The sequence below is a fragment of the Scyliorhinus canicula genome, chromosome 14, assembly GCF_902713615.1.
Source record: "Scyliorhinus canicula chromosome 14, sScyCan1.1, whole genome shotgun sequence".
Lineage (NCBI taxonomy): Eukaryota > Metazoa > Chordata > Chondrichthyes > Carcharhiniformes > Scyliorhinidae > Scyliorhinus > Scyliorhinus canicula.
Genome location: NC_052159.1, coordinates 8,006,577 through 8,027,278, shown reverse-complemented (window position 1 = coordinate 8,027,278; position 20,702 = coordinate 8,006,577). Strand labels below are relative to the sequence as shown.

The 20,702-nt window shown below is 48.6% G+C and overlaps 1 protein-coding gene across 1 annotated transcript in view; it reads left to right on the top strand.

Moving 5' to 3' along the window:
* The first annotated feature begins 16,723 nt into the window (after positions 1–16,723).
* Positions 16,724–20,702, top strand: part of dgat2 (diacylglycerol O-acyltransferase 2) — a 77,794-nt gene continuing 73,815 nt past the window's right edge. The window contains exon 1 of the mRNA XM_038818549.1: positions 16,724–16,916. Coding sequence (XP_038674477.1) covers positions 16,877–16,916 — 40 coding nt within the window. The 5' untranslated portion in view covers positions 16,724–16,876. The remainder of the gene's footprint in view (positions 16,917–20,702) is intronic.

Sequence of the window (20,702 nt, the reverse complement as noted above, 5' to 3'; positions counted from 1 at the left end):
ATTGAAATAAACTCTCTTAGTAAACAGCTGGAAAGGATGGATGATGCTCAGTCGAATTTGGTGTCAATTCTGAGTGTAAAATTCTACTAACATCAAGTCAATTAAAAGAAAGTTGGAGACGACCTGTCTACGAGAGACATAATTTAAAGTCAAAATCAAAGGCAAAGTTATGAGCTGGGGACAATTAGAAAATTAAACGATTCAAAATCACAGAAATAAAAGTAACTACTGAAACCAAAGCATTTTTTAATCAGATCTGAGAGGAGACGTTGTGCCCAAAATGAATAATTAGTTGTATTAGAAGGTTTACATCAAAGATACTTTTTAACTATCAAAGTGAAACAAACTCATTTACAATAAAGTCGTTAAAACTTAATAACTTTTCGAAAGAGAATATAAACCCGAAGAAAGGGGACAGCCAGCAGAGCCAGCTCTCACAGCTCGGTACATGGGAAGGATAGGACACAGCAACTGAGTTCACCAGCGAATACATCGCAAGGAGACCAGATTTTAAAGAAGATTGATTGTCAATGTGGGCCTGAGGGTGCCTTCAACCAGAAGCAAGATCTTTTTACCTTTCTGTTAAGAAAGTGTTTACAGCTTTAAAAAAAAATTATAATAATAAAATAACTTAAAAGTTTTAACCTGTGGTTATTAGCCTATTTTACTTACTTAATAATGCAGGACCCAGGACATCGATGCTACTAAGTGTAAGTAGGTAAAATTCTTCGGTGAAGGTATGGGTTACACCGGGGGATAACTTGAAAATATAGTTTGACCTGAATAGCACCCACCGAAGCCTGCATCGGAGTCAGGGAGTGAAAATCCCTGTTCACCATTTAGAATATCGACCCTTTTTTGGTATAGGGGGAATTCTAAGAATAGTGGTGAGTTTTAACTTCAGGTGCTTTCGGAAGCCTGCCTCTTTGCAGCTCCCATCTTGTCCAGTCTTGATTCTGGCAGAGTTGAGAAATGTTCACTCTCGAAGGTCTTTAGCCACCTGGGTCGGCCACTTCCCGACTTTAAAATGGAGATTGCTGAGAATGCAGGGAAATTCAGCCAAGGACAGAAAAACAAGCAGGTGCAAAATCTCCTGTATATTAGAACTTGCAGAACCCAGACAGCACTGAAACTGACAGCCATCTACATATTGATGAGCGACCCCCGGGAACAATTGAAACAGTTAAGATAATCAAGGCCAAGCCAGACTCCTCGGCGCCAGCAGGAGCCAAGACAAAGGAAGGCCAACGGACACTTAGGAACCGCCCAGCGATCAGGGAACAGCTCCAGTATTGGAGAAATCGATCCAAGTGATCAGAACTCAGTCCAATCACTTGGAACCAGGTACGGGGTCCACCCAAAAGGGCGTGAAGCCTCTGGGGACTATAAAGTAGAGTCCCCAAGTTCAATTTGTTCTTCTTGGCAGCTCTCAAAGAACTCTTGACCGTGACTCTCAGCTCTGAAAGACTTGCCTGGCAGCTGCACCAACCAAGTAAGTGTCCAGTCAACGCACGCTATGAGATAGGCGCTCCTAACCCTTAGCCCATACAAGCTGGAAGCCTGCAGACTCGGGATAGAACAAGAGGCCAATTGTTCCCTTGACCTAGTGGGTCCCTTTGTCAAAGCTAAGTATTGGCCTGTTAGTGTTAGAAATAGCCTAGTGAATAGTATTTTATGCATGAGTAGCGATTGACTGTGTACATAATAAATGTTTTGATTTGAACCTTATTAACATGTGTATTGAGTTATTGATCAGGACTTGAACTTGAACCTCATGGTGGTATCATAAAGATACCTGGCGACTCTAGAGCAAGGTTATAAAACAGAGCAATTAAGTGTAAAGTACAATTAGCAACATTTAGCAACAGGGCCTATCTCAAAATGCAACCAAATTAGCTGAACTAAAACTTCAAAGCTTCTCTACCTCACAAGGCTCCAGTTGCTAAGCCACAACCACATGCTTATGCCTTTTATTTATTCTTCACACCATAGCCCTCTCTAAGCACGACAGAAACACAGTTGGAACTTAATCAATCCCCACACATATTTGTCCAACATGAATCAAAGAAAAGGTTTTACCCTTCCAAACTTAGAAATATTGGGCATAATTCTCCCAAATGATTTCTAAATCTGGGGCTGGATTCTCCGTTACCCGATATCGATATCATAATCGGCGATTGGGCGGAGAATCCCTATTTACGACCAAATTGAATGCTCCGCCCCCTCCAAAAGGGCGTCATCGAGGAGTATGCCGCATAGAACATAGAACATAGAACATAGAACACTACAGCGCAGTACGGGCCCTTCGGCCCTCGATGTTGCGCCGACCTGTGAAACCATCTGAAGCCTATCTGACCTACACTATTCCATTTTCATCCATATGTCTATCCAGTGACCACTTAAATGCCCTTAAAGTTGGTGAGTCTACTACTGTTGCAGGCAGGGCGTTCCACACCCCTACTACTCTCTGAGTAAAGAAACTGCCTCTGATATCTGTCCTATATCTATCACCCCTCAATTTAAAGCTATGTCCCCTCGTGTTGGTCATCACCATCTGAGGAAAAAGACTCTCACTGTCCACCCTATCTAACCCTCTGACTATCTTATATGTCTCTATTAAGTCACCTCTCAGCCTTCTCCTCTCTAACGAAAACAACCTCAATTCCCTGAGCCTTTCCTCGTAAGACCTTCCCTCCATACCAGGCAACATCCTAGTAAATCTCCTCTGAACCCTTTCCAAAGCTTCCACATCCTTCCTATAATGTGGTGACCAGAACTGCACGCAGAACTCCAGGTGCGGCCGCACCAGAGTTATGTACAGGTGCAGCATGACCTTGTGGTTCCGAAACTCAATCCCCCTGCTTATAAAGGCTAGCACACCATATGCCTTCTTAACAGCCCTATTAACCTGGGTGGCAACTTTCAGGGATTTATGTACCTGGATGCCGAGATCTCTCTGTTCATCTACACTACCAAGAATCTTGCCATTAGCCCAGTACTCTGCATTCCTGTTACTCCTTCCAAAGTGAACCACCTCACACTTTTCCGCATTAAACTCCATCTGCCACCTCTCAGCCCAGCTCTGCAGCTTATCTATGTCCCTATAGAACATAGAACATAGAACAGTACAGCACAGAACAGGCCCTTCAGCCCTCGATGTTGTGCCGAGCAATGATCACCCTACGTAACCCGTATCCCAACAATCCCCCCATTAACCTTACACTACGGGCAATTTAGCATGGCCAATCCACCTAACCTGCACATCTTTGGACTGTGGGAGGAAACCGGAGCACCCGGAGGAAACCCACGCACACACAGGGAGGACGTGCAGACTCCACACAGACAGTGACCCAGCCGGGAATCGAACCTGGGACCCTGGAGCTGTGAAGCATTGATGCTAACCACCATGCTACCGTGAGGCCCCTATAACATGTATCCTATAACATCCTTCAGCACTATCCACAACTCCACCGACCTTCGTGTCATCTGCAAATGTACTAACCCATCCCTCTACACCCTCTTCCAGGTCATTTATAAAAATGACAAACAGCAGTGGCCCCAAAACAGATCCTTGCGGTACACCACTAGTAACTGAACTCCAGGATGAACATTTGCCATCAACCACCACCCTCTGTCTTCTTTCAGCTAGCCAATTACTGATCCAAACCGCTAAATCACCTTCAATTCCATACTTCCTTATTTTCTGCAATAGCCTACTGTGGGGAACCTTATCAAACGCCTTACTGAAATCCATATACACCACATCAACAGCTTTACCCTGATCCACCTGTTTGGTCACCTTCTCAAAAAACTCAATAAGGTTTGTGAGGCATGACCTACCCTTCACAAAACCGTGTTGACTATCGCTAATCAACTTGTTCTTTTCAAGATGATTATAAACCCTATCTCTTATAACCTTTTCCAACATTTTACCCACAACCGAAGTAAGGCTCACAGGTCTATAATTACCAGGGTTGTCTCTACTCCCCTTCTTGAACAAGGGGACAACATTTGCTATCCTCCAGTCTTCCGGCACTATTGCTGTTGACAAGGACAACATAAAGATCAAGGACAAAGGCTCTGCAATCTCCTCCCTGGCTTCCCAGAGAATCCTAGGATAAATCCCATCTGGCCCAGGGGACTTATCTATTTTGACATTTTCCAAAATTGCTAACACCTCCTCCTTTTGAACCTCAATTCCATCTAGCCTGGTCGACTGAACCTGGGTGTTCTCCTCGACAACATTGTCTTTCTCCAGTGTAAACACTGACGAAAAATATCCATTTAACGCTTCCCCTATCTCCTCTGATTCCACACACAACTTTCCACTACTATCCTTGATTGGCCCTAATCTTACTCTAGTCATTCTTTTGTTCCTGATATACCTATAGAAAGCCTTAGGGTTTTCCTTGATCCTATCCGCCAACGACTTTTCGTGTCCTCTCCTTGCTCTTCTTAACTCTCCCTTGAGGTCCTTCCTGGCTAACTTGTAACTCTCAAGTGCCCTAACTGAGCCTTCATGTCTCATCCTAACATAAGCCTTCTTCTTCCTCTTGACAAGTGCTTCAACTTCCTTAGTAAACCACGGTTCCCTTGCTCAACAACTTCCTCCCTGCCTGACAGGTACATACTTATCAAGGACACGCAGTAGCTGTTCCTTGAAAAAGCTCCACATTTCGATTGTACCCATCCCCTGCAGTTTCCTTCCCCATCCTATACATCCTAAATCTTGCCGAATAGCATCATAATTGCCTTTCCCCCAGCTATAATTCTTGCCTTGCGGTATATACCTATCCCTGTCCATTGCTAAAGTAAACATAACCGAGTTGTGATCACTATCACCAAAGTGCTCACCTACATCTAAATCTAACACCTGGCCGGGTTCATTACCCAGTACCAAATACAATGTGGCCTCGCCCCTTGTTGGCCTGTCTACATACTGTGTCAGAAAACCCTCCTGCACACACTGCACAAAAACTGACCCATCTATAGTACTCGAACTATAGTATTTCCAGTCAATATTTGGAAAGTTAAAGTCCCCCATAACAACTACCCTGTTACTCTCGCTCCTGTCGAGAATCATCTTTGCAATCCTTTCCTCTACATCTCTGGAACTATTCGGAGGTCTATAGACAACTCCCAACAGGGTGACCTCTCCTCTCCTGTTCCTAACCTCGGCCCATACTACCTCAGTAGACGAGTCCTCAAGCGTCCTTTCTACAGCCGTAATACTTTCCTTGATTAACAATGCCACACCCCCCCCTCTTTTACCATCTTCTCTGTTCTTACAGAAACATCTAAATCCTGGAACCTGCAACAACCATTCCTGCCCCTGCTCTACCCATGTCTCCGAAATCGCCACAACATCGAGATCCCAGGTGCCAACCCATGCTGCAAGCTCACCCACCTTATTCCGGATGCTCCTGGCGTTGAAGTAGACACACTTCAAACCAGCGTCCTGCTTGCCGGTGCCCTCTTTTGAACTTTTAACCCTATCCCTGACCTCACTACTCTCCACATCCTGTACACTGGGACTACAATTTAGGTTCCCATCCCCCTGCTGAATTAGAAAGCATATCGTTGGGACGGTCTCAGGACGTCACCTGAAGGCGCTGCCTCAATGCTCCGCCCCCAATGGGCCGAGTTCCGACCGTGCAGAGCGTGTGTGGTCTCAGTTTTCGTGCAACTGACATGGCGGCTGCGGACTGTGTCCAGCGTCGCCACAGTCGGGCGGGAGCCGCGCTGCTGGCCGGGGGGGGGGGGTGGGGGGCTTCGGCAAGGGCTGGGGGTGGCTTGGGGGTGGCGAGGGGGGTTCAGGGCAGCAGTATCTGGCGGGTCGGGTCCGCAAGCTGGACGGCGAGACCGCTGCAGCTCGTCGCCATGCGCGGCCACGGACACGGCAATTCTCCAGCCGTTTATATCGGGAAGGCCGTGCATTTTATGTGGCGCAGCTGCTTGCCCCTCACCGGTTGGAGCATCGGTGCAGGGGCGGCACCAACGTTTTCGTCGTAAAACCAGACACTTCCTCCAGACATCGCCTCAAAATCGGAGAATCCAGCCTCTGATCTCCAGCGGGAAACAAGGTGTGACCCCCGTTGGGTGGTTTGGCGCGATCCAGATCACAAGCCACCCACACTTAGAAATGTTTTTGGAGGGGAGGGGGTGGGTTTTTCACCGGCAGTGGGAGGGGTGGAACTTAAACACGCCGGCAAATCCAGCTTCACAGAGATCGGAGTGCCTTTTGTACAGGGCACCCTGATCTCTGAGTAACAGTCAAGGCCTTCCCCCTCCAACATCGCTGGCATCGGGACTTCAGTGCACCCCCCCCTTCCCCCACCATCTTTACCAGCATCTTTACCCCTCTCTTCTTTCCCGCCCCCCCCCCCCCCCCCCAGAGGATCGCTGGCATCGGGTCGCTCCATTGGATCTCCCTTAAGGCCCCAGCCCCCCTTCTCGCCAGCACCAGACCCCCCTCCCTACAGTCACTGGTACAAGCCCCATCTCCCCCTCAGGTGAGCGAGACCCCACTATGGTGTTCTTCTAGATGGTCATGGGTTTGTAAAATGCTATCGAAAGAGCCTTGACACCACTGGAGGTTGGTGGTGGAGAGAATGAATGTTTACGATGGCGGATGAGGTGCCAATCAAGTGGGCTGATTTGTCCTGGATGGTGTCGAGCTTCTTGAGTGTTGTTGGACTCATCCAGACAAGTGGAGAGTATTCCATCACACTCCTGACTTGTGCCTTGTAGGTGGTGGACAGGCTTGGGGGGGGGGGGGGGGGGGGGGGGGGGGGTCAGGAGGAGAGTTACTCTCCGCAGGATTCCCAGCCTCTGACCTGCTCTGGGAGCGACAGTATTTATATGACTGACCCAGTTCAGTTTCTGGATCCTTACAGCTCTTTTCCATTCACTCCTCAAGCCTGATTCTGGTCACCTGTCATTTGCAAAGAAATAAAATGAAAATCACTTATTGTCACAAGTAGGCTTCAAATGCAGTTACTGTGAAAAGCCCCTAGTCGCCACATTCCGGCGCCTGTTCGGGGAGGCTGGTACGGGAATTGAACCGTGCTACTGGCCTGCCTGGGTCTGCTTTCAAAGCCGGTGATTTAGCCCTGTGCTAAACAGCCCCTGTCATTTAAATTATTTGCCTCGTACATATGGTATCCCTTCTATCCTTGACCTCTTGCACTGTTCCAATGCTCAATGGGAGCTGGAGGAAAGCACCTGACCTATCATAGCCATTATATAGCCTCCAGACTCAACACTGAGTTCAATAATTACACATCATAACTTGTGTTCCCATTTCTGTCTATTGGTGATAATTTGGATTTCCCATTCACAGCCCAACCAGATCAATCTTTCACTTTTCCCATAGCCACCTTTTGTTGTCTTGCACCATCATTCACTTATTTAACCACGCCCATCTCAGACATCCTCTTCTGTTCTTCCTTCTCCTCCACTGCCGTCAATGTCTCAACAAACACATCCTTTGCCAATTCCATTGTTGAGCCAATTGCATTGTTAAAGACAGATGGTGGTCATTGACTCAACCGGCAGCAGAGTATAAATGGGCACAGTTGGAACAGTTGGGGGTGGGGGGGGGGGGGGGGGGACACACCATAAGGAGTTTGTAACTCTACTGAACTGTAAGAAGAATAAACTTGTTGAAGGTAAAGCACAAGCTGTTGTATCATTCCTCCACCGTATACAATTATTGATCTTGCCCCCCCCCCCCCCCCCCCCCCCGCCATGTCCCCTTTCCCTGGCTCTGGTTAAAAGGTTCCAGGGATGAGGAACAATTATATATGGATTGATCAGTGAACATAAATCTGTTCCGTATTTGCTTTGGTTGGCCCTTGTTCTGCACTGTAACCAATGCTTATTTTGGATGTACTTTGTCAATTATTCTTTTTGTCTACTGAGTAGGTACTGTGTACGTTCCCTTGGCCACAGAAAAATACTTTCACTGTACTTTGGTACATGTGATAATGAATTAATGATTCAATCAGTTCTCCTTAAAGAAGAGAAGATTGAGAGGTGATATGATAGAGGTGTTCAAAGTCATGAGGGCCTGGGGATAATTATTCCCATTGGCAGAAGGGTTGGGAACTGGAGGACACAGGGAGATTGGCAAAAAAAAAAGCAAGGGTGAAATGAGGGTCTGGAATGCATTGCCTGAGAGTGTGGTGGAGGCAGATTCAATGGAGAATTGAATACTGATCTGAAGACAACTATCTGACTCACCCAAGCCCTTGTTGCCCAAGACACTGCGTTGGATTCTCCGGTCGTTGACGCCGAAATCGGGTTTGGCGAACGGCCGGAGAATCCAAGTTTCTGACCAAATCGGGGGCGGCGCTGCATTTGCGGTGCTCCCCCCCCCCTCCGAAGCAGCGTAGTCTAGGGGTACGCCGTGCCACGTATCGACAGCCTCACGACATTGCCTGAGGCCCGTCTCCCCATACTCCACCCTCGACCGGCCGAGTTCCCGATGGCGGGCGTCTCTCATGATCTCATCCGTTGGGAACTCGTTGTGGCGGCGGCTGACTCAGTCCAGTGCTGCCACAGTCGGGGGAGGGCTGATCCGCAGGCAGGGGAGGACATTATTCGGGGCTGGGGGCACTGTGGGGGGAGGCGGGGCTGCGGTCCGGGGCCCGTGAGCCGGCCAAAGGAGGGGAGGCATTATTTTGCGGGCCGGGTCTGCGGGCTGTGTCCGTCATGTTGTACGGCGCGGCTGCTGAAGGCCGCCGCTGTGCGCATGCGCAGCCACGGACACGGCAATTCGCCGGGGTGTATCGGCAGCTAGAGCCGGGTGCTCTGTGCTGCCGTCCTGCTAGCCCCCGAGAAAAACGGGGAATCGGTGGCCATTTTGCGCCAGTTTTTCCGGCCGTCCCCACGCCGGTGTGGGGGCATAGCCCCAGAATCGGAAAATCCAGCCCCCCGGACTTACCCAGTCCCGGGGGTCTCCCTCCTCCCCTTCCAATCCCAGCAGAGGGCGCTAACGCGCTCGTGGCCCTGCTGGGACTGATGGAGCTGTCGGCCAATCCGATTGGCTGGCAGTTCCCGGGGTGGGATCTCCTCCCCAGTGGGAAGCAGAAGTCCCACTGTGCCCTTGTTTAGCCCACCCACAGCGAGTTATGTCCCTTTGTCTTTGTTTCCCTCGCTGGGTACTTGTTAGCATTTTCTGTTTTTATTTCCAATCTCCTGCGTCCACAGGTTTTTGCTTTCGCAGCCTGATTCAGTGATGTTGATTTGAGGATAAATATTCATCAGGAGATTACGGGCACTGAACAGCTTTCTCCACAATAACCGCAGGGAGAGTATCACTCACTCATGATGATCTAAGCAACAGGAACTATTCACAAAATTGGTTTCTTCACACATAACTTGTGATGTTTTTACATGCCCGTAAGATATGACCTCTATTTGAAACAGAGATATAACTATTCAGCTTCATAAAGATGAGTATCGCTTCTTGCCAGCATGGAGTCAGGAGGGCAAAGGGATGGAAATTAATATTTTCTGGTTGGGAACTTTTAAAAAAAAATGTTTTTTTAAATTTAGAGTACCCAATTCTATTTTTCCAATTAAGGGGCAACTTTCTGTGGCCAATTGAACTACCCTGCACATCTTTGGGTTGTGGGGGCGAAACCCACGCAAACACGGGAGAATGTGCAAACTCCACACGGACAGTGACCCAGAGCCAGGATCGAACCTGGGACCTCGGTGCCGTGAGTTGGTTGGAAACTTAATCACTGGGTTATCCTGGCTGTGAAAGTGCTTGTTTTCATTTGTCTGAAAAGGCCAACTAGGTCTGGGAGTGGAGGGTGACCTGAAGTGGAGCAACATCCGTCTACACACGGTAAGTTATATTGAATCACACTTCGTCGCGCTTCAGCTGCACATCCTCTTCCACTGGAAAATTGAATCATTTTGTACGCTGTGATTTAAAGTAATTAACCTGAGTGAATTTTATTTATGACGAGGGAACGGACAGGGCTGATGAGGGTAATGCGGTTGATGTGGTGCAGCTAGACTTCCAAAAATTGTCCGATAACGTGCCATACGATCACCTTTGCCAGCAACGTTGAACCCCGTGGAAGACAAGGGACGGTAGCAACGTGGATGCGGAGTTGGCTGAACGACAGGAGACAGAGGGTGGTTGTGAAGAGTTGCTTTTTGGACTTGAGGAAGGTACAAAATGCCGTTTCTCAGCAGTCGGTATAAGGACCCCTGCTTCCTTTGTGTGTAAATAACACAATTTCAAAATTTGTAGATGACACAAAATTTGGGATTATTGTGAACTGGGAGAAGGCTAGTGGTAGACTTCGAGAGGACATAGTTAAATTGGTCGAATGAATGAATACATTCCCTCCATCATAAGGTCAGATGTGGGGATGTTTGAGAATCACTGCGCAATGTTGATCACCATTCACAATTCCTCAGATGCTGAAGCAGTCTGTCCCCAAATGCAGAAAGACCTGGACAACGTGATTGGGTTGATCAGTGGCAAGTAACATTCACGCCATACAATTGCCAGGTAATGATCATCTCCAACAAAAGGGAACTGGTTAATAAGACATATGGGCCCCTGTGTTTTATGAATAGAGGCATAGGGTACAAGAATGAGGAAGTTAGAGTGAAGCTTTATGAAACGGTGGAACACTGGTTAGGCCTCAGCTGCGGTGTTGTTTCCAATTCTTCAGGAAGGGTGTGGAAGCTAGTGAGAGGGCGCGGAAAGGTTTTTAAAGCAATGATTCCAGGGCTGGGTGGAGGTCAGTGAAGATGATGGATTGGAGAAGCTGGGGTTCTCCACTCTGTGGTGTGGAGAAGACTGAGAGGAGATTTAAACCATAAGACCATAAGGTATAGGGGCAGAATTAAGCCACTCAGCCGATCGAGTCTGCTCCGCCATTCAATCATGGCTGATATTTTTCTCATCCCCATTCTCCTGCCTTCTCCCCATAACCCGTTCCAGCCTCCCCGAACAGGCTTCGGAATGTGGTGACTAGGAGCTTTTCACAGTAATTTCATTTGAAGCCTAGTTGTGACTATAAGCGATTTTCATTTCATTTCATTCTTCATTTCATTTTCATTACTCCTGAACCCCTCATTAATAATATTCATTATTGTCACAAGTAGGCTTACATTAACGCTGCAATGAAGTTGCTGTGAAAAGCCCCTAGTCGCCACATTCCGGCGCCTGTTCGGGTACACGGAGGGAGAATTCAGAATGTCCAATTCGACTAACAAACACGTCTTTCGGGACTTGTGGGAGGAAACCGGAGCACCCGGAGGAAACCCACGCAGACTTGGGGAGAAGGTGCAGACTCCGCACAGACAGTGACCCAGCCGGGAATCGAACCCGGGACTCTGGAGCTGGTGAAGCAACAGTGCTACTGTGCCGCCAATCAAGATTTGATAGAGATATTCAAAACCATGAGGGGTATGGAAAGAGTTGACGGGGAGAGACTGTTCCCATTGATGAATGGATAGCGAACCAGAGGACATAGATTTAAGGTGATTGGCAAAAGAACGAAAGACGACACAAAAATGTTCTGTCCCCAAAGCGAGCAATTCGGATCTGGAACGCATCCCTTTATGTGTGTGAGTGCGCGGTGAGTGAGACTGTGTGTGAGTGCAGCAGAGGCTGGATCAATTGTCGATTTAGAAAGGAAATTGGTTAATTATCTGAAGGGAAGATGTTAACAGGGCTTCGCGGAAATTCAGGGGAGTGGGACTCGCTGAGTTGCTTCTGCTGAGGGTTGGCAGAGGCGCGACAGGCTGAGCGGCCTCGTTATGTGGTTCAGCTATTCTGTAATTCTACCCTTCTATGGTTCAGGACATGCAGCGGCCAATATGCACGGATAAATCTCTCACAAGGCAATGAAAGCAAAATACTGCAGATGCTGGAGATCTGAAATAAAAACAGAGGGTGCCGGAGAAACACAGCCGGCCAGGCAGCATCTGTGGAGAGAGAACGTTTTGAGTTACAAATAGGGTTGCCAACTGTGATGCAATGTATTCCTGAAGGTTTCATCACGTGACTCGACCCCCCCGTTCTCCAGCCATTAGTCGGCCAACACACCCATCCTTGTGATGTACAGCCATCCAAGGCCAACTTGAAAGAAAAAAAGAGTCATTACTCAACTGGATGATGCTTGGCTGTGAGCCAAACTGTCCTTTTTCCCCTCATTTTCAATTTGTCTGTACATGGGAAAGAGGAAATGGGGGAGAAAAAAACAATCTGTTTTATTGTCCCCGTGATTTTTTTTTCCTCCAGTGTTGCACACATCACAGACTCCCATCATTGCAGAAGGAAGCCATTCGGCCCATCCAGTCTACACCGGCCTTCCGAAAGAACCCACTCCCCCACCCGATAATCCCACGCATTGATCATGGCAATCCACCTAATCTTCGCATCATTGTGACTGTGGGAGGAAACCGGAGGGCCCGGAGGAAACCCACGCAGACACGGGGGAGAACGTGCAAACTCCGCACAGCCAGTTGCCCGAGGCCGGAATCGAACCTGGATCTCTGGAGCTGTGAGGCAGAAGTGATAACCACTGTGTTATCAGGAGATTGATCTTCAACTCCTGGAGATTCGAGGCCAATCCTGTAGAGTCTGTTTCACTGCTGTTCACTGAGGGACATGAGTACCAGAGGAAACATGAGGAAAATGATTACTCAGCAAGCCCAATCAATCAGTATTTCATCACAGGAAGAATCTTGCCCCTCCCCCTGCAAAAGGCTATGGATGTTGTAACAATTGGAGCTTCCATGACAGCGATGAGTAAATAAAGGGAGGTTTATGAAAGACAAACAAGAACAATCTTACTCTCACCCAGTGACCAGCAGGGGTCGCTGGATGGCAATCAGAACTGAACTTGTCACATCCTTATCTTGGCCGGAATTCTCTGGCCATTGGGAATCTCTGCTCCCGCCGGCACTGCACCCCTGCCCACGGGTTTCCCGGCAGCGTGGGGTGGCTTTAATGGGAAATCCCATTGACAAGCGCCAGGAGTATAGAATCTCACCGCCAGTGAATGGCAGGCTGCCAAGAAACAGGCGGCTGGGGGAACTAGAGAATCCCACCCAGTATTCCCTGCTATATTCAGCTAATGCAACACCAATCAGGTATTGTGCAATCACTTCATCAACTGGCTGAGCAAGGCCTAGTATCTATTTACAAAGTCTCAAACACTAATTTATGTAATGGGGTAATACATCAGGGTGGGAGCACACTCGCTCCCCGCACTCCCCCCCCCCCCCCCCTCCCCGCGCCCACCCCCAGCCAGAATGTCGTGGGTGCCCCACTCCTATAACATAGAATCATAGAATTTACAGTGCAAAAGGAGGCCGTTCGGCCCATCAGGCATGCACCAACCCTTGGAAAGAGCACCCTACCCAAGCCCACACCGCCACCCTATCCTCCTAACCCAGTAATCCCATCTAACCTTTTGGACACTAAGGGGAAATTTAGCATGGCCAATCCACTTAACCCGCACATCTTCGGACAGTGGGAAGAAACTGGAGCACCCGGGGGAAACCCACGCAGACACAGGGGGAAACGTGTAGACTCCGCGCAGACAGTCACCCGAGGCCAGAATTGAACCTGGGACCCTGGAGCTGTGAGGCAGCAGCGCTAGCCATAAAAAGAAAGGTTTTAATTTCTGCAATGCCTTTCGCGATCCTCCGAAACACTTTAATGAAATGAAATGAAAATGGCTGATTGTCACGAGTAGGCTTCAAATGAAGTTACTGTGAAAAGCCCCTCGTCGCCACATTCCGGCACCTGTTCGGGGAGGCCGTTACGGGAATTGAACCGTGCTGCTGGCCTTGGTCTGCTTTCAAAGCCAGCGATTTAGCCCTGTGCTAAACAGCCTCATACAGCCAATGAAGTGCCATTTGACGTGTCATCACCCTTGTAATGCTGGGAAAACAGCAGCCAGTTTGCACACAGCAGGATCCCACAAACAGCAATGTGATTACAGTCAGTTTCATCTGCTTTATTAACCATTCAGCCCATCTACACGGCTCCGCCATCCAATTAGATTATGGCTAATTGTCTACCTCAACTGCGCTTTCCTGTGCTACACCTTATCCCTCGATGTCATTAAGGGGCTGGTTTAGCTCACTGAGCTAAATTGCTGGCTTTTAAAGCAGACCAAGGCAGGCCAGCCTCCCCGAACAGGCGCCGGAATGTGGCGACTAGGGGCTTTTCACAGTAACTTCGTGACAATAAGCGATTTTCATTTCATTTCATTTCAATGACCTGCCTCTGATTCAGAGCTTTGACAGGGATCGGAAAAGGGCCGACGAGCCCTCTGCTTAACGTCTGAAGAACAGCAAGATTTGACCTTCTCAAGGGAAATTAGGAATGGGCAGTAAATGCTGGCCCAGCCGTACATCCCATGAAAAAGTTTTTTTAAACGACAATACAGTCCTCCCTCAGTAATTCACTGGAGTACCAGCAAGGGGCTGTGCACTGAAATCCCTGGAAGAGGTATAGAATCTACTTCGTCCCATTACCTGCTCTGACGATCGCCAATCGCCAGTGCAGGAAGAGACGTTGGCATCATTTTTAAATGGTAATTTAAAAATAAATTTTGATCACCCAATTCGTTTTTTTTCCAATTAAGGGGCAATTCAGCGTGGCCAATTCACCTACCCTGCACATCTGTGGGTTGTGGGAGTGAGGTCCTCGCAGATACGGGGAGAATGTACAAACTCCACACGGACAGTGACCCAGAGCCCGGATTGAACCCGGGTCCTCCGCGCCGTGAGGCAACAGTGCTAACCACTACGCCACCGTGCCGCCCTTAAATGGTAATTTTTAAAGACCTCAAGATCCGCTCAACATCCCAACGTACCAATGAGAGGGTCCTCAAGCTCCCTGCATCCCCTGGGCATCTTGACACTGATAGCCTGGCACTCTGGCAGTGCCCATGCCCATCTGGCAATGGCATCTGGGCTCCCTGGCAGTGCTAGGATGTCACTCGGTGACACTGCCAAGGTGCCCAGGTGGCATTAGTGGCATTCTCAAAACCCAAACACCCAGGGGCCCCTGACCACCTGGGAGACCTCCCAAGTGCCGTAACGAGGGTGTTAAATCTTGGGAGAAGCCTTTCGTGACATTTAACGGCCTCATCGCATTCTGCGGCACGGTAGCACATGGTTAGCACTGTTGCTTCACAGCTCCAGGGTCCCAGGTTTGATTCCCGGCTTGGGTCACTGCCTGTGCGGTAATCTGCACGCTCTCCCCATGTCTGGGTGGGTTTCCTCCGGGTGCTGTGGTTTCCTCCCGAAAGACGTGCTTGTTAGGTGAATTGGACATTCTGAATTCTCCCTCTGTGTACCCGAACAGGCGCCGGAATGTGGCGACGAGGGGATTTTCGCAGTAACTTCATTGCAGTGCTAATGTCAGCCTACTGGTGACACCAATAAAGATTATTATTATTAATTTAGCACGACGAGGCCGGTAGATTGTGGCCTTAGTCATTTTTTGGGGCCTTGGGGAGTTTCTCCAAATCAAGAGGTTGTGGGTTCAAGTCCCACTCTTGTACCTGAGGGCACTGTGTAGGCATTGTTGAACAGCTGAGATGCCAAACTGAGGCCCTGTCTGTCTTCTCAGGTGGATGCAATCGATCCCGTGGCTCTCATTCTGAAGAGGAGCAGGGGAGTTGTCCCAGGTGTCCTGGACAACATTGCCGTTTCAATCAAGATCACCAAATAAACAGGTGATCTCACAGCCTGCTCTCACATTTGCTATTTGTGGGAGATTGCTGTGCATAGTCTGGCTGCCACATCTCCAAATGACAACAGCGGCTACACTTGTAAACTACCTCATTGGCTGTGGGGTACTGTGTGGAGTTACGAAGGGTGCTATGGAAATGCAAGTCTTATGTGTCTGCAGTGGTTCAGGTGATGGTAATGTGTTGGTCTTTAGCGTGACGCTGGGTGGAGATAATTGTAGAATCGCTACAGTGCAGGAGGAGGCCATTTGGCCCCTCGAGCCTGCACCGACCCTCCGAAAGTGTACCCTACCTAGGCTCCCTCCCCCACCCTCTCCCCGTAACCCCACCTAACCATTGGGCACTAGGGGGCAATTTTAGCACGGCCCAGCCACCTAACCTGCACATCGTTGCACTGTGGGAGGAAACCGGAGCACCCGGAGGAAACCCGCGCAGACACGGGGAGAACTGCACGTTCGGGTTTGCACAACTGCGCACAGTCGCTCGAGGCTGGAATTGAACCCGGGTCCGCGGCGCTGTGGGTCAGCGGCGATGTTGACCACGTGCCACCCCCATGGGTCATGAATGAGGGTGGGGCGGGGGGGGGGGGGGGGTGGGGGGCTGTGGAGTTAGACATCGACAGCTCAAACTTTCTGGAGCCCTCCTGGACAAACCATTCTGAAATGACCAAAGGGGGGGGGGCGGGGCATTGGGACTGTGCCATTCAAACCCTTCCAAAGGGAGAGGAGAGCTAGGAAAATCAACTGCACAATTGCATTTCTATTCACATGCATTGCAAATAGACCCTGACTTTAGCTGTATTGTTGAAGAGCAACAGCATGCATTTTAAATTCCCAAGGCAGTGGAGATTGGTAGCAACTGCTGTCGGTTTGAGTCGCAGTTGCAGGTTGGAGATTCCCCTCCTTTGTTCCGGAGGCAATGGTTTGCCCCGAGTATTAAAGGGCCGGTCCCTGCGCTACTCTGTCGCTTTCCTTCCCACTTCTCTCCCTATTTTTCTGCTCCCTTTGTTTTAAGCGCTGCAAAAAGTATATCCATCTGCACTTGTCATTCGCAGCATTGAAACGACCCACCCGCCTCTTAATTTAATTCGGAGGGCAGAAACCCCCAAGCTATAAAGGAAAGAAATGAAGACCATCATTGCCGCCCATTCAGGAATCTTAAGAGGTAAGCGCAGACCTCAGCTTTGCAAAGAACCTTTTGTTTTATTTTCCCATCTCCCCTCGATTTTTAAATGTTTTTTTTTTAAATGAAGTAATGTTTCAGCAGCAGCAGCAGCCTGCATTGTGTGTTATTTATTTTTCCTGATGTAGGCTTATTGCTGAAGGCATTGGGGCGAGCTGGGAAGACACTGCATTACTCAAAGTTACAGGGCAGAATCTAAAGTTAGGTCTGACTTTGGGCGGTGTGATAAAAAAGTATGAAGATGCTGAATATCTTTTTTAACAACTTGATCCAGCCAGGCTTTAAATAGCTAGGATTATCCACAGAAATACCTTTGCACTGTCTGGAAGTGAATCATTTATTTGAAGGACACCAGATTCGACAATTGTATTATAATGAAAATGAAATGAAATGAAAATCGCTTATTGTCACAAGTAGGCTTCAAATGAAGTTACTGTGAAAAGCCCCTAGTCGCCACATTCCGGCGCCTGTTCGGGGAGGCTGTTACGGGAATCGAACCGTGCTGCTGGCCTGCTTGGTCTGCTTTAAAAGCCAGCGATTTAGCCCTGTGCTAAACAAGGTGCAAATAGGTACTGTACCTTACAGTCAGTAAGATTGGGCCGAAGTCCTCTCTTGTGCCTGCGGTTAAAATGCCTGAGGACTGCCTTGCGCTCTGATTTTTTAAAATATAAATTTAGAGTACCCAATTCCTTTTTTTGTTTTCCAATGAAGGGGCAATTTAGGTGGCTTGGCCGTGCCAAATTTCCCCTTAACGTCCAAAAAAAGTTTAGCTGGGTTACGGGGATAGGGTGGAGTCGTGGGTTTAAGTAGGGTGCTCTTTCCAAGGGCCGGTACAGACTCAATGGGCCGAATGGCCTCCTTCTGCACTGTAAATTCTATGATTCCCGTACCAGCCACCCCGAACAGGCGGCGGAGTGTGGCGACTAGGAGCTTTTCACAGTAACTTCATTTGAAGCCTACTTATGACAATGAGCGATTTTCATTTCATTTCGTTTAGCGTGGCCAATCCACCTGTCCTGCACATCTTGGGTTGTGGGGGTGAGACCCACGCGGACACGGGGAGAATGTGTAAACTCCACACGGACAGTGACCCGGGGCTGGGATGGAACCCAGGGCCTTGCGTTCTGAGTGTAAAAATGTGTCTGTTTTAACTCGGTGGTCTCCCCCACCCCGAATCAGAAAGGTTGTCTCTTCAAATCCCACTTATCCTTGCCAAACCGTGGCCTGCGACAGCACAGGGCGAGCAGGCAGGAGCCGGTCATTACTCAACCAGATCGGGGATCGAGCACCGCTCTGGTGGTGGGTGTTCTGAACCAGTCCCTCGCCATGTAGCCAACTGCAACAGCAACCCCCCCCCCCCCCCCCCCCCCAACCCAACCACCCTCCCCAAATCCCAATAAAGAGCACAAAATTCCGGTTGACATGTCCAGTCCCGAGGGAGTGCTGCACTGCGGGAGGTGCCATCGTTCAGATGAGGCGCTAACCCTCAGGGCCCCTACCCCCCTCTACTCCCTCAGCTTGATCCAATCGCACCATTTTGAAGAGCAGGGTAGTTCTCCCCAGTTGTGCTGGTCAATATTTATCCCTTCACCAATATCATGAAAGTGGATCATTGCGTTGTTCTTTGTGGGGCCAAGTTACGTTCGAATTAGCTTCTGTGTTTCCCACATCACCACTTCAGAATAACTTTAATTGGCTGTAAAATGCTTTTGACACAGGAAAGTCACTGTATAAATGCAAGTCTTTTATAAGCATAAATATAAAATATGTGAGCATTTTTTGCACTGACAGGAAACTATTCATCTTTGCGGCACGGTGGCAAAGTGGTTAGCACTGTTGCTTCACAGTGCCAGGGACTCTTGTTCAATTCCCGGCTTGGGTCACTGTACGGAGTCTGCAGATTCTCCCTGTTTCTGCGTGGGCTTCCTCCCGGGTGCTCCGGTGCTGTTAGGTGAATTGGACATTCTGAATTCTCCCTCGGTGTACCCGAACAGATGCCGGAATGTGGCGACTAGGGAATTTTCACAGTAACTTCATTGCAGTGTTAATGTAAGCCTACTTGTGACAATAATAAAGATTATTATTATTATTATAATGTAATGGGATCTGGTTTTGCATTTCATGTGAGCTCGTGAAATTAGCTTCTGAAACTTGACTGTTCCAGTTTCTGATCGCGATCTTGTTCCAACAAATATTTGGCACATGCCTGGCTGTGACCACTGGCTCAGTCCAGTTGCACCATTCTGCCTCTAAGTAGGTCACTCAAATGCAATGTCTTTGTGTGCAATGAGAAATATTGTTACTGCCTTGTTTAATGAGCCAATAATGGATGTTTTATGGCCTCAATAATGATCAGTGCTGTTAGTTTTTTCATGGGTGGGATTCTCCGCACCTCCAGCTGCCTGTTTCTCGCCCGCGCTTCGTTCACTGGCGATGGAATTATATCTTCCCAGCGCTTGTCAATGGGATTTCCATTTAAACCACTCCACGCTGCTGGGAAACCCAGAAAAGAGGGGCGGAGTGCGCTGCCCGTTGGAAAAGTCAATCTCAACAGCCTGAGAGTTCCAACCCATTTCTTTCTGTGAGATGTGGGCAGAATTCTGGAAGAGGATTTCCGACACGCTAAGCAAACGACCCCACTCCCATGTCATTAAAGCAGCACTTGTTCAGGATTGTAGGGTGTAGCGTTGCGGCAATTGCATTCGACATCACTGGGCAAGATCTCAATCCCTGCGCGTTTCACTAGGTGACAGCAGTGGCCCACTGGGTCGCATGCTTGCCTCGGAGTCAGACGTTTGCAGGTCTGGGATCCAGAGGTGTGAACCTCATAAACTCGGCTGACAGTTCCTGCTAAAGGAAATGAGGTGTTAACCTGAGGTCCCGTCTGCCCACGTGGGTGGATGTTTAAAATAAACCCCCTCACAGCAACTCCCTTGAAGAAAAGCTGAGTGGTGGTTTCCTTGGTGTTCTGACCAATATCTATCCCTCACACAAGATGCCAGAAGTAGTTTATTTCATTGCTGTTCTTGGCCACTTGCTGTGCATTAATTGGTGGCTGCATTTCCCACGTTACAAAGTGACTATGCTTCAAAGTACGTTATTGGCTGAGGTCATGACAGATGCTATATAAATGCATTATATAAACGCATTTGTATTTTCATTATAATTGGGAAACGGGCTCCCAAGAAATATTGGTTTACAATATCAAAGTTAATAAAAATGTCTTAGACTTATTTATGTATTACATGTGGACTTGATGCTTAATATTGCATAGCTTTCCACATTTGAAGAGGCTTGTTTTTTGGTCAGGAAGGGGAGTGTAAAAGATAGATAAAGCAGCAATGTGGGACACAGCCTCAACTTGGTCCGCCACTGCACAGGATTTGGTCTTCCCCAGGTCCGTTAATGCTGAATGGGCCGCCTGATGTACTGGGTTAACCAGACTCCCATCTAAAAGCATCAGGCATTGTGCCCAGCGTAGAGCCGTATCCTGGTTGTAGGGGATCTGGGTCAGGTTGGCAAAAGCATAATCCGTAAGGGATAGGTAACCGGACACACTAACTTGCCTAACCACCCATTTGTCAATCTGAAATGTGGGTGTATGGGCAGAGCAATCTACCCTTGGACAAGCTGTATTGTATAGTACACAGGTACTTTGAACCATCATACCAGTTTTGTTGCATAGTTTTCCCTTATATTGAAAGTTTTGCATTTATATAGTGCCTTTCGCAACATGAGCGGCACGGTTGCACAGTGATTAGCACTGTT